The following is an 11,926-nucleotide window of genomic DNA, read 5'->3' on the forward strand; positions in this document are numbered from 1 at the left end:
AGCTTGACAGTAGCTCAAGATCCAGAGCAGAGAAGAAAAGGGAAATGTCCACATGAACTTATAGCATGATAGAGAACTACAAGATCTAGCAGGGAATGAAGCACTACAATAGATGTATAATAGAAGCAGACATGCAACTAAAATGTTTGACACATTGAAATTTACATAACTGAAGAGTTTAGGTAAAGATCAGTAAACAAGTTGTCAGAAATTTAAGTAGAACGATGACATCCTTGCCCATGAACATCACAATGCTTGAAAGGGAACTCGCCAATTGTCAAGAAAAATCTCATTATATGACATAATGAAACTATGCATCATAGACATGCAAAAATTTCTTGCAACACCATGTATTTATGCCTTTTTGTACCCAGAACCTCATTATCATAAACCATTAGTGAATCCATCCATTTGGGAAGCACTTGATTAATATGACTTGCACATGGGGATCTCTAGTTGGAAGTGATATGAGACTAGATATGGAACACTTTGTAATGGAAATAATGGACATTACATCTTCCAGAATAAAGCTATCCAAGTGATTCCATGATTATGTTGGCTTATAATCCTAGAATATTATCACAACCTGAAATGCTGAATATAGTATATAATGCAGAAGAAGTAAAGTCTTTAGACAACTTAAATTATTCAGAGGGCAAATATTACTTGATCAGTATATAGAAGAACCTAGTTTATAGCAACTGCATTAGACCAGTAACAAGTCCAAGATTTCAATAAAACTAGAATCAAGAAAGCACTAAAAACCCAAAAGAAGGAACAATAACAGCAATGAATCCCCTTAAGTGATATAGCAGTTCATAAGTTCATTTACTCTGAAGTGAACAAAAAAGAGAAGAAGAAAACAAGTTTGACAGATACATCCAAAATGTTACCGAACTTCCAAGTGGAATGTGTAAGTTCCATATTCTAAGACAACACAGAAAATGAAATGGTGCTCAGTTGAATCTCAGAACAAAGAGGAATACGAACTATTTACATGTCAAAGTGCAGAATTCGGATGAAGTGTATGCAGAACTTTGGATTCATCTGGAGCATCCTTTGGTGCAACCTAGACAGAACCGACTGAGGAAGTTGGTGCAAGATCCTGCCGACCTATCCATTTTTGTCTCTGTAACTATAACTTGTGAACTATAGCTATCTAATTCTTCTGTATCAGCTATTATATCTTGATAATAACTTCCATATGGCAGCACAGGGTGTGTCTCTTCCCATGTTATGATGGTGACGTCGGGGACATGATCAAACACACCGTTGTAATTCAGAAAAGGACATCTCCAAATGAATACCTTCTGGAGTGCAGTGAGGCATTCCAGACCTTCAGGTAACGTCGTCAGATTGGTACAATGGTCGAGTGCCAAAGACTGGAGGGAGACAAGACCTCCCAACCACTCTGGCAATTCTCTCAGTGCATCACAATGACTTATCTGAAGATGTTGAAGTGCAGTAAAGCAGAGCGGAGGCTGAAGTTTTGAAGGCCCTTCTTCTGCTCGCCTTCCTCCCCCCAATGTCATCAGTTTTCTCATGTAGCTGAGAGTCAGAGTCCTGAGGGAAGGGAGATGGTGCTGCATGAAACCGGTAGGCAGAGATTCCAATTCAGAACAATAAGATATATGCAACTGTTGGAGGGTGGTGAGGTGCTGCATTCCTTCCCATACACCTGATTCAGGTGATGATGTTTGATATCCGCCTTCGGTGGGCTGTTCAACTCTAGGTGATTCTTGTGGGCTCCATGCTGATAACACCGTCTCCTTGGTCATAGTACTCTTATGCTGACTGATTAGCTCCTGGCTAGAGCTCTCCAACGACTTACCAGGCAGAGCTTCCAAGTCGGAACAATTAGATATATGCAACTGCTGGAGGGTGGTGAGATGCTTCATTCCTTCCTTTACACTGGATTCAGATGATGATGTTTGACATATACTTTCATGGACCTGCTCAACTCCAGGTGACCCTCGTGGGCTCCCTATTGGTAATACCATCTCCCTGTTGATAATACTCTTCTGCTGACTGAGCAGCTCCTGTCTACAACTCTCCCATAACATTCCAGGATCTGTGTCATAGTCCAATAAGTGTGACCGATTATTTGGCGATGGTATATAAGACGTTGATGCTGATAATGATGAAGAATCTCCAGCATTGCATATATTAAGTGTTTTAACTTGAGACAACCCTTGCAGGCTCCTTTCTGATAATAACTGTTTCTCATTGCTGTTATCAATATCCAATTTCACAATCGACAGCGGAAGGCTTGGCTGTACCGTTATGCTCGGACAGTGTGAAATTTGCAGTTCTCTCAGGCAAGGAAACATCACCATCTCCTTTCCAACTATTGCCACTTCTGCCACGGTAAACCAAACCTTCAAATGGGGCATGTTATTTAGCTTGAGTACTTCCAACTTGGGAAATATGCCTCCATCCCCATAAAATTCTCCGCCAATTGTTTTTACTGCAAGCATACTAGATAAAGTAAGAAACTTAAGACAAGGCAATTGACCCAACAATGGAAGACATTCACACTGCAGAGAATTAGACAGCTCCACTTCCACGAGCTTTGAGCATACTAATGGAAAGTTCATACTCGTCATCCAGCTGGGAAACTCAGCACCATTATAATAGTTGATAACCAGTTTTTCCAAATTAGGAGGAGGCTGCATGCTTTCAAGTACATCCTTCTCCCTAAGCATGCTGATCGACTCGAATGTCTCAAAGACACTTGGACTTTCATACATGGGACTTCTTATACAGACTGTGTCAATTGACCACTTCAGAATTAATGATCTCAGATCAGTCTTTTCCCCTAAATTTGCTTTCCTTGCTTCTTCTGGATCTCTTATGTTGTGGAGAGATATAAGGTGCAATTCACCTTTGAGCAGATTAAGATGCTGCAGAGCAGCAATGCTGCATCCAGGCTTCACACCAACAATGAACAACGGAAGCCTCTCAAGCTTGGTTAATTTTTCCATTCCATGTGGCATACAGTCCAGTAGAGGGCAACCTTGTATATCTAGCATTTTAAGGTTACTCATGCCCCTCATGGCATGAGGTAGTTCTATGAGATGATGACACTCAAAGAGGTCTAATATTTCTAAATTATAGAGAGTCGTGATAGACTTAGGTAATGTCTTAAGATCAGTAGATGACAGATTAAGGGATCTAAGATGTTTCAGATTACCTATTTCACTCGGCAACTCTTGGATACTTCTGGAGCTTAAATCTAGCACACGCAAGTATGTGAGGCCTAGGATACCCTCTAAATTTATCATCTTGTCTATTCTGTGAGGTGAGCAGAATGAAAGGAGCGACCGCAACTTCCTTGATTCGTAAGCATTATCAGAGCTTAGGGATGAATACCTCCAACTGTTTGCATCACTGTTCTCCCTTATCGTCCTTCCAATGCAGAAATCAGGCCCAGCAACATAGCAAGCAAGGTCATGGACTAAATCATGCATTGTCCACTCCACAACACTGCCAAAGTTGTCTTTTAGTCCTTCCTGAAAGAAGGATCTTAATTGCAAATTGTTGAAATATTGGTCCGCAATATCCTCTTCATGCATACCTCCCTTTGATGATGGTATGAAGCCTTCAATAATCCATAACTGGATCAATTTCATTCTATGGAATCTATAACCTTTTGGTAACAGTGAACAATATACAAAGCATTGCTTCAGATTAGATGGCAAATGCAGATAACTCAATCTTAGAGATGGTAATATGTTAGCTCCATCATCAGGCATTTCCCAAATTTCACTATCTCTAATAGCAGACCACTCAACTTCCCCTCTTCTGGAGCCCATTAAGCATCCCAGAGCCTTTGCTGCAAGAGGCGAGCCTCCACATTTATCAACAATCTCCCTTCCTATATTCTCCAATCTTGGGTCATTCCTGTTTGACCCACTGCGAAATGCTCTTTGCCTGAATAATTTCCAACAATCTTCAGACTGTAACCCCTGCAGCCTATGTGGCTCAAGGGTGCTCATAATCCTCGCCACTTGTTCGCTACGTGTTGTTACTATAGTTTTACTTCCTAAGCCACCACATCTAAGCACATTTTGTAGCATCTCCCATTTGGTGAAATCTTCATTCCAGACATCATCCAGAATGAGCAGAAACTTCTTTCGAGAAAACATGGTGCTAATCTCTTGTTGCATTGGTTCGATGTAAGAGAGATAACATTCTTTCCTTGAAACACATTCGATGATCTTCCTCAAGATTTCCTTGACTTTAAACTTCATCGAGACATAAACCCAAATTGGTGGAATGCATGCTGGAGGCTGGAAATGATCCCTGATCCGCTGGTCATTAATGATGAGCTGAGCAAGAGTGGTCTTACCCAATCCTCCCAACCCCACAATAGGAAGCACAGATAACTTATTGTCAGTGTCCTTGTGAAGAAGGAAATCAACTATCCTCTCCCTATCTTCGTCTCTCCCATAAACCTCGCATTCATCAAAAGCCGAAAAGGACTCCCTTTCATCAACTTCCTCTACGACGGATCCCTCCGTCAACTGAAACCTTCCCTTTTCCTCTAAAATTTCACCAAGTCTCTTCGTCATCTCTTTTATCCTATTGACCATCTTATAACTGAAGGCGACATGGTTATCACTCGACAAGAAATCGCGTACCTTTCCTTTGACATTTTTATTGCGGCTTCGCCGGTGGGCTTCGATGCGGAAGTCATCAAGAAGGTCGTCCATGTCGTACGCGACATCCTTGAGCTTCCAGAGCCAATGACGTACGAGTTCGTCGGCGATGGACTTCCGCTCTGCGTCATCGAGTACTTTGGTGATCGCTACCAAGCTACTCTTCATCTTTTTCAGCTCTCTGTCTAGATCCCAAAGCAAACCCAACTTCTTCCAGAGCTCGTTCCCAAGCTTCTCGATCAAGGGCCTCACAAGGGCAAGGGCAAGAGCTATTCCCTCCATGGCTTGTATCTGGAGAATTGAAACCAATGGAAAGAGGAAGAAAACAACGAGGTTGAGGATGGAGATTTAGAAAGCCGTTGACATAAGAATTGGTGGTAATATAACGATAGTTCTTAGCCTCTATTCCAGAGCCGTTGACATTAGAACTGGTCATTTTAAAGGACGTTATAAATAACCATACGCATTGTCCCTTTTTTAAATGTAATTAAGTATTTTATATAATTGTCACTAAAAATATTTAAAATATTATAATTGCCATCAGAATCTTTTCACTCTCTCAAAAATTATCATTATAGCTAATTTTTAACAAAATATTGCTACTAAATGTTCCAACTGTAACACCTGCAGCGTATGTGATTTAAGGTTAGCAAAATTCTCTTACCATCTCCCATTTGTTGACTTCTTCATTCCAGACGTCATCAGAACGAGCAGAAACTTCTTCTAAGTTTTAAGAAAACATGGTGCTAATCCCTTGCTGCATTGGTTTGATATGAGGGAGATAACACTCTTCTCTTGTACACACATTCAATGATCTTCCTCAGGATTTCCTTGACTTTAAACTTTATTGAGACATAAACCCAAACAGATGGAATGCACAGCTCTTTCGTAAACCCAGCTTCTTCCATTGGGAAAGCAAATGGGCGAGTGGAGAATCGCAAGTGATATCAAGAAGCAGTTCGATTATGTAATATCTAACAAAAGATGATAGAGAATTAGAAAAATAAATATTGGAGTTATTTGCAAGAAAAATCAAAAGGAAACTAATTTCTTACAAAAGATTTAGATAGTTCTGTAAACATAAAACGATAAAGGGTTGAAAGTGTAAAATAAATAAAAAACATTTAAATTATGCGGAATGGCCCATAAAATTAGGACGTGGGCCTCGTTGGGATTAGATGCCCCGCGTCCTTCGTCCAATAGCTTTGTATACGACAAGTAACATTTATCTTACTCGACAAAGGGAAATAAATCCTTGGAAAAAGACTAATAACAACCAACTCCAAAGAGAACTAATAAATCCTTCGTCCTCTACGTATTTATTTTAAAGATAACTTAAATATGCTATTGATATATTAACATTCATTTAAAAGTTCATTAAAAAATATGTGAGATTTATTTAGCATGTCATGTTATGTATGGACCCCCATATATTATATGCTCTCCCATATCCGAAGATTTATAAAGCTCTGGGAGAAAAAAGAGAGAAGAGAAAGAAAGGAGGATAGCGAGCGAGCGAGCAAATGAGAACATTACTCCTCTCTATCCTTCTCCTCACTCTAATATCAATCACTCCACATTCTGATGCTTGGGGGAAGGAAGGACATTTCATGATCTGCAAAATCGCAGAGGTATGAGCCAAAACCCAACATTCCCATTTCATTCTTTCTCTCACCTTTCTCAAGCTCTTATAAATGTCCTTGGTTGCAAAAAAAAATCCAGGAATATTTTACAAATAAGACCTCGAAAGCTGTTTTAGACCTTCTACCTGAAACGGCGAATGGGGATCTGGCGTCGGTGTGTTCCTGGGCCGATGAGATGCGATTCCGGTACCGGTGGTCGAGCCCGCTGCATTACATAAACACCCCTGGAGTATGCACATATAAGTATTCGAGTACGTTTCAATTCGCCCACTGTTCTTCTGATAAATTGCAAGCTTGTGTTGGAATTCTGTTTCTTTGCCTTTGGATTTGAATGGGGAATTGGAACAAAGTTTGAGTCTTTGGAGAAGAGGAGTTCCGGTGTTTTGGGTGGGAGATATTTTCTTCTCCAGTTGTCGTGTTTGCTGTTTGAAAACGAACAGCCGAGCGCTTTGTTCGGAGCCACGTGGCTCAGATTGTAGGGAGTGGATCCAATGCGGCTAGACTGCACGAATTTACTGCAGTTGGGTTACTTGGCAGCCCGTGTAGACTGTCAAGTTAATTAGAAAGATTTTTTTTTACAAACTTTTACATATCACCACCTATATTTTCCCATCTTGAAAGAAATAAAAAAAGAAATTACTTGGAGGATATTTTTGTTAGTTTGCATAATTATTTAGTAGAATTTGAATTGATTGTGATGCTAAATTAGAATAACTTCTACTCATCAATTAATCATAGTCTCCTACTTTTGTTCTTGTAGGAGACTGTCACAATTCAAAAGGTCAGAAAGATATGTGTGTGGTTGGAGCAATCAACAACTACACTGAACAACTATATAATTATGGAGATTCAACAAATTCATGTAAGAACTTTAAAAGCTTTTACTGATGTTTCAACATCCACTATTCAATAATTTAGGTGATTCTTGACTTCATATATGCAATCAGATAATTTAACAGAGAGCTTGATGTTCCTTGCTCATTTTGTGGGAGATGTACACCAACCTCTTCATGTGGGGTTTGAGGCTGATGAAGGTGGTAATACTATAATCATCCATTGGTACAGAAGGAAAACCAACCTTCACCATGTTGGCATTCTTACATTATAGATAAGAATATTTTAGTTTTCTTATTTCCCTACAAGATGATTTAGAAGTTCGAGTTTGTTGTGTTATAAGGTGTGGGATGTGAGCATTATAGAGACCGCAATGCGCGATTTCTACAATAAAGATCTTACCACCATGATAGAAGCTATCAAAAGGAATATCACTGTAAGTTCATTAATTTGATAAGATATACTTACCAGTTCAATTTTTTTTTTTTCACTTGTTTCTCTGGTTGTTAGCTTTTAGTCAAAGTGAAAGAATGAGGAACTCCAACACTATGTTTGAGATCTGGGTTGGCCTTCAAAATAAGAGAAACAACATGTCAGAAAAAGTAAAAGGAACAGTACATATGATCAAGCTGACATGATTTAGTACTGTTTCCTCTGTAAACTGCTTAAATACCAATAAATTTTGTTCTAGTGGAACTAAGTACTAAACTCTGTCTCTCTAAACTAGCAATTCTAAACCTACTTTCAGGTTTTGAAAATGTGCTGAAGAAGGATAATTCTAGCGAAAGATGGACGAGTAGTTTGTAAAATATAAGTAAGATATAAGAGAAATAAAAAGTGGATGCCGTAAGGAAAAAAAAAAGCACAGAATATATCATCTAAATCGAGTTCAATATTATCACATGGGCTTTGGCTGTCATGAGATACTTTTCAGTTTTCACAAGCGATGAATGTTTTTTAAGTAGATCACAATTTTAAATTTACTACTTTCTAAAGGTACTTATTTTTATTGATTTGCATTTTGTATTGCAGGATGGATGGTCTGATGAAATTGATAACTGGGAAAATTGCCGTAACAAAAGAGCAACTTGTGCCAACAGGTAACAATGAAGATTAAATGAGCTACTCTCCTACACTCTTTTGTTCACCTCAATTCATCTCTGGATCAAGGAAAACTATACATTAATATGGGAAATTTACCTAAAGATGAAAAACATACATCTAATGCACTGTTGTTGTATGTTAATTAGAACTGTTTAGATATATTACTTCAGCTATTTAGCAACTACAGTAAAGCTAATTACGACAAGACTCGCAGTTATGCATCGGAGAGCATACACTTGGCTTGTTCTTATGCTTACAAAGATGTTGAGCAGAATTCAACATTAGGGGGTGAGTGATTGTAATTTCAGTCTCTTTAGTTTTTAGTAGTAATTACACTCATTCAGCTAGTTCTTAACAAATTTCTAAACATGCAGATGATTATTTCTTTTCTCGCTATCCTGTTGTGGAGAAGAGGATAGCACAAGCTGGTATCAGATTAGCCTTAATTCTAAACCGAATTTTCGAGGGGAATAAAGATGATGATAAAGAGATACTACTACGACAAATAATTTGAGGAGTACATTTACTTTATTTGTATTGAATAAATATTTGATAGATAACATTTACTTAATTTGACATCAAATAAAATTTTGATATCCTTAGTTATCAATTACTTTCCCTCCTAAGTGCAGTTATAAGCTATTAACTTTTGTAATTTTGATGGATGGCTTAATGCAGACAACATTCTCTAATGCAGCACTTACACTAGAGGCAACCAAATCTGAAGGAATATTTTGGACTTTGATGATGAATGGCTTCTCTACTTAAATGGGTTTTAAAAGGCCTCCTTTAGGCCACATTATTTAGGTCAGGCAATCAGAAACTTGGTTTGCTATAAGAGGCTCATCAATGTTTACAATAAAAGATTTGCTGTAAAAGACCCTAAGTAATACTTTCACATAAATCCTCAATGGGCATCTATCACGATTTGTTTGAGTTTAAAGCACACAAAATACAAAATTTACATCTAAATGCCATACTGCTTTGCAAGTAAGAGTTTAGGAGAGAGTATAAATCCTATACTATCAAATTCCATGGTGGAAGTACATAGAATGATCAATGCAGCTTGACAGTAGCTCAAGATCCAGAGCAGAGAAGTAGAGGGAAATGTCCACATGAACTTAGCATGATAGAGAACTAACAAGATCTAGCAGGTTATGAAGCACTACAATAGATGCATAATAGTAGCAGACATATGCAACTGTATTGATCTAAAATCTAGTTCAAGTAATTACAACTCATTGTCCTGCATCATATATTCACAGTAGTTTTTCTCAACTATTAGGTTCTGGTCTGTTCTGAAACTCTGGATCCAATCTAACAAAACCACCTAACTTTCCTAGAAAAAAGTTATATCTTCAAAAGGATGCAAGTGACTGGGTTCTATTTGTCAGAGCGAACCGATAAAATTGGATAAAATGATTCCAGTTATAGTGATGGAATACAATTATTTGTACACAAGATTAAACAAGTAGTCAGGAATTTATACAGCTGGAGAGCTGAATTAAAATGCCATTCTGAACTAAAATGTTCGACACATTGAAATTTACATAGCTTAAGAGTTTGGGTAGAAAATCAGTAAACAAGTTGTCTGAAATTGAAGTAAGAACAATGACATCCTTGCAAAGAAAATCACAATGCTCAAAAGGGAACTCGCCAAATTTTGTTGAGAAAACACTCATTATGTGACATAGTGAAACTATGTATCATGGACATGTGAAGAATTACTCGCAACACTGTTATTTATGCCTTTTTCATGCAGAACCTCATAATTATAAACCATTAGTGAACCCATTCATTTGGGAAGCACTTGATTAATAAATGGATTGCACTTGGAGATCTTTAGTTGGCAGTAATATGAGATTAGCTGTGATAATGGAAATAATGGATGTTACATCTTCTAGAATAAATCTATCCAAGTGATTCCATGATTATGCTGGCTTATAATCCTAGAATATTATCACAACCAGAAATGCTGAATGTAGTATCTAACGCAGAAGAAGTAAAGTCTTTAGATAACTTTAATTGCTCAGATGGGCAAATATTACTTGATCAGTATATAAGAACCTAATTTATAGCAACTGCATTAGACCAGTAATAAGTCCAAGACTTCAATAAAACTAGAAACAAGAAAGCACTAGCAGAACAAAGAACCGAAAAGAAGGAACAATTACAGCAATGAATCCCCTTGAGTGATATAGCAGTACATAAGTTCATTTATTCTGAAGTGAACAAAAAAGAGAAGATGAAAAACAAGTTTGACAGATACATCCAAAATATTACTGAACTTTCAAGTGGAAGGTGCAAGTTCCGTATTCTATGACAACACATAAAAAAGAAATGGTGTTCAGTTGAATCTCAGAACAAAGGAGGAATACGAACAATTTACATGTCAAAGTGTAGAATTCGGATGAAGTGTATGCAGAACTTTGGACTCATCTGGAGCATCCTTTGGTGCAACCTAGACAGAACCGAATGAGGAGGTTGGTGCAGGATCCTGCCGACCTATCCATTTTTGTCTCTATAACTATAACTTGCGCATTATTGCTATCTAATTCTTCTGTATCTGCTATTATATCTTGATATGCACCTCCGGATGGCAGCACAAAGTGTGTCTCTTCCCATGTTATGATGGTGACGTCAGGGACATGATCAAACACACCCCTGTATTTCAGAAAAGGGCACCTCCAAATAAATACCTTCTGGAGTGCAGTGAGGAATTATAGACCTTCAGGTAACGTCATCAGATTGATACAATGGTCAAGTGGCAAATATTGGAGGGAGACGAGACCTCCCAACCAGTCTGGCAATTCTCTCAGTGCATCACAATGGCTTATCTGAAGATGTTGAAGTGCAGTGAAGCAGAGCGGAGGCTGAGGTTTTGAAGGCCCTTCTTTTGCTCGCCTTCCTCCCCCCAATGTCATCTGTTTTCTCATGTCACGGAGAGTCAGTCCTGAGGAAAGGGAGATGGTGCTGCATGGAACCGGCAGGCAGAGATTCCAATTCAGAACAACAAGATATATGCAACGGTTGGAGGGTGGTGAGGTGCCGCATTCCTTCTCATACACCTAATTCAGGTGATGATGTTTGATATCCGCCTTCGATGGCCTGTTCAACTCTAGGTGATTCTCATGCGCTCCATGTTGATAACACGTTTCCTTGTTCATATTACTCTTATGCTGACTGATTAGCTCCTAGCTACAGCTCTCCAACGACTTTTCCAGGCAGAGCTTCCAAGTCAGAACAGTCAGATATATGCAACTACTGGACGGTAGTGAGATGATGGGTGAAGGAAGCAGAAGTAAAATCTTCACCCCAAATATAACAAAGAGGAATAGTGATAGAAAACCAATCCAAGTTTTAGGAAAAAACTCCAATGAGGTGTTAATGGTGATAGAATAGCAATAGATAAGTTGTAATCACGGATTAAACACCCCAATACAAGTAATCTTTAGAACGGAAATAATAGAGACAATAGAGAGAGAGAGGGAGACAAATTTCTATTGTGCCAAAGTACTCAAATGGGTGAGGGAAGCGGAAGCAAAACCCTTCACCCTCAAACAAATCCAAATGAAATAGCAATAATTTGAGGCAAATCAAATATTAGCAATGCTAATCTCAATATCAATGTGAGAACTCCAAAATGCAAGATGTTAGTTGTAGAAAACTTCAAATACCAAAGGT

The 11,926-nt window shown here is 38.4% G+C and overlaps 2 protein-coding genes across 2 annotated transcripts; one reads left to right on the forward strand and one right to left on the reverse strand.

The window, feature by feature from the left end:
- Positions 1–781: 781 nt before the first annotated feature.
- Positions 782–6,567, reverse strand: LOC140792950 (disease resistance protein RGA2-like). Its single transcript, XM_073144212.1, has 3 exons — positions 6,430–6,567; positions 5,326–5,635; positions 782–4,952 (listed from the first exon to the last, which is right to left on the reverse strand). The coding sequence occupies exons 2-3, from the start codon at positions 5,326–5,328 to the stop codon at positions 1,044–1,046; spliced, it is 3,912 nt and encodes a 1,303-aa protein (XP_073000313.1). The 5' UTR covers positions 5,329–5,635; positions 6,430–6,567; the 3' UTR covers positions 782–1,043.
- LOC140792951 (endonuclease 2-like) lies at positions 6,093–9,178 on the forward strand. Its single transcript, XM_073144213.1, has 9 exons — positions 6,093–6,292; positions 6,384–6,555; positions 7,065–7,166; positions 7,252–7,391; positions 7,482–7,574; positions 8,171–8,238; positions 8,457–8,530; positions 8,617–8,759; positions 8,921–9,178. The coding sequence occupies exons 1-8, from the start codon at positions 6,185–6,187 to the stop codon at positions 8,754–8,756; spliced, it is 897 nt and encodes a 298-aa protein (XP_073000314.1). The 5' UTR covers positions 6,093–6,184; the 3' UTR covers positions 8,757–8,759; positions 8,921–9,178.
- The last annotated feature ends 2,748 nt before the right edge of the window (positions 9,179–11,926 follow it).

The sequence above is a fragment of the Typha latifolia genome, chromosome 7, assembly GCF_019914945.1.
Source record: "Typha latifolia isolate L0001 chromosome 7, TyphaL0001v2, whole genome shotgun sequence".
Taxonomy (NCBI): Eukaryota; Viridiplantae; Streptophyta; class Magnoliopsida; order Poales; family Typhaceae; genus Typha; species Typha latifolia.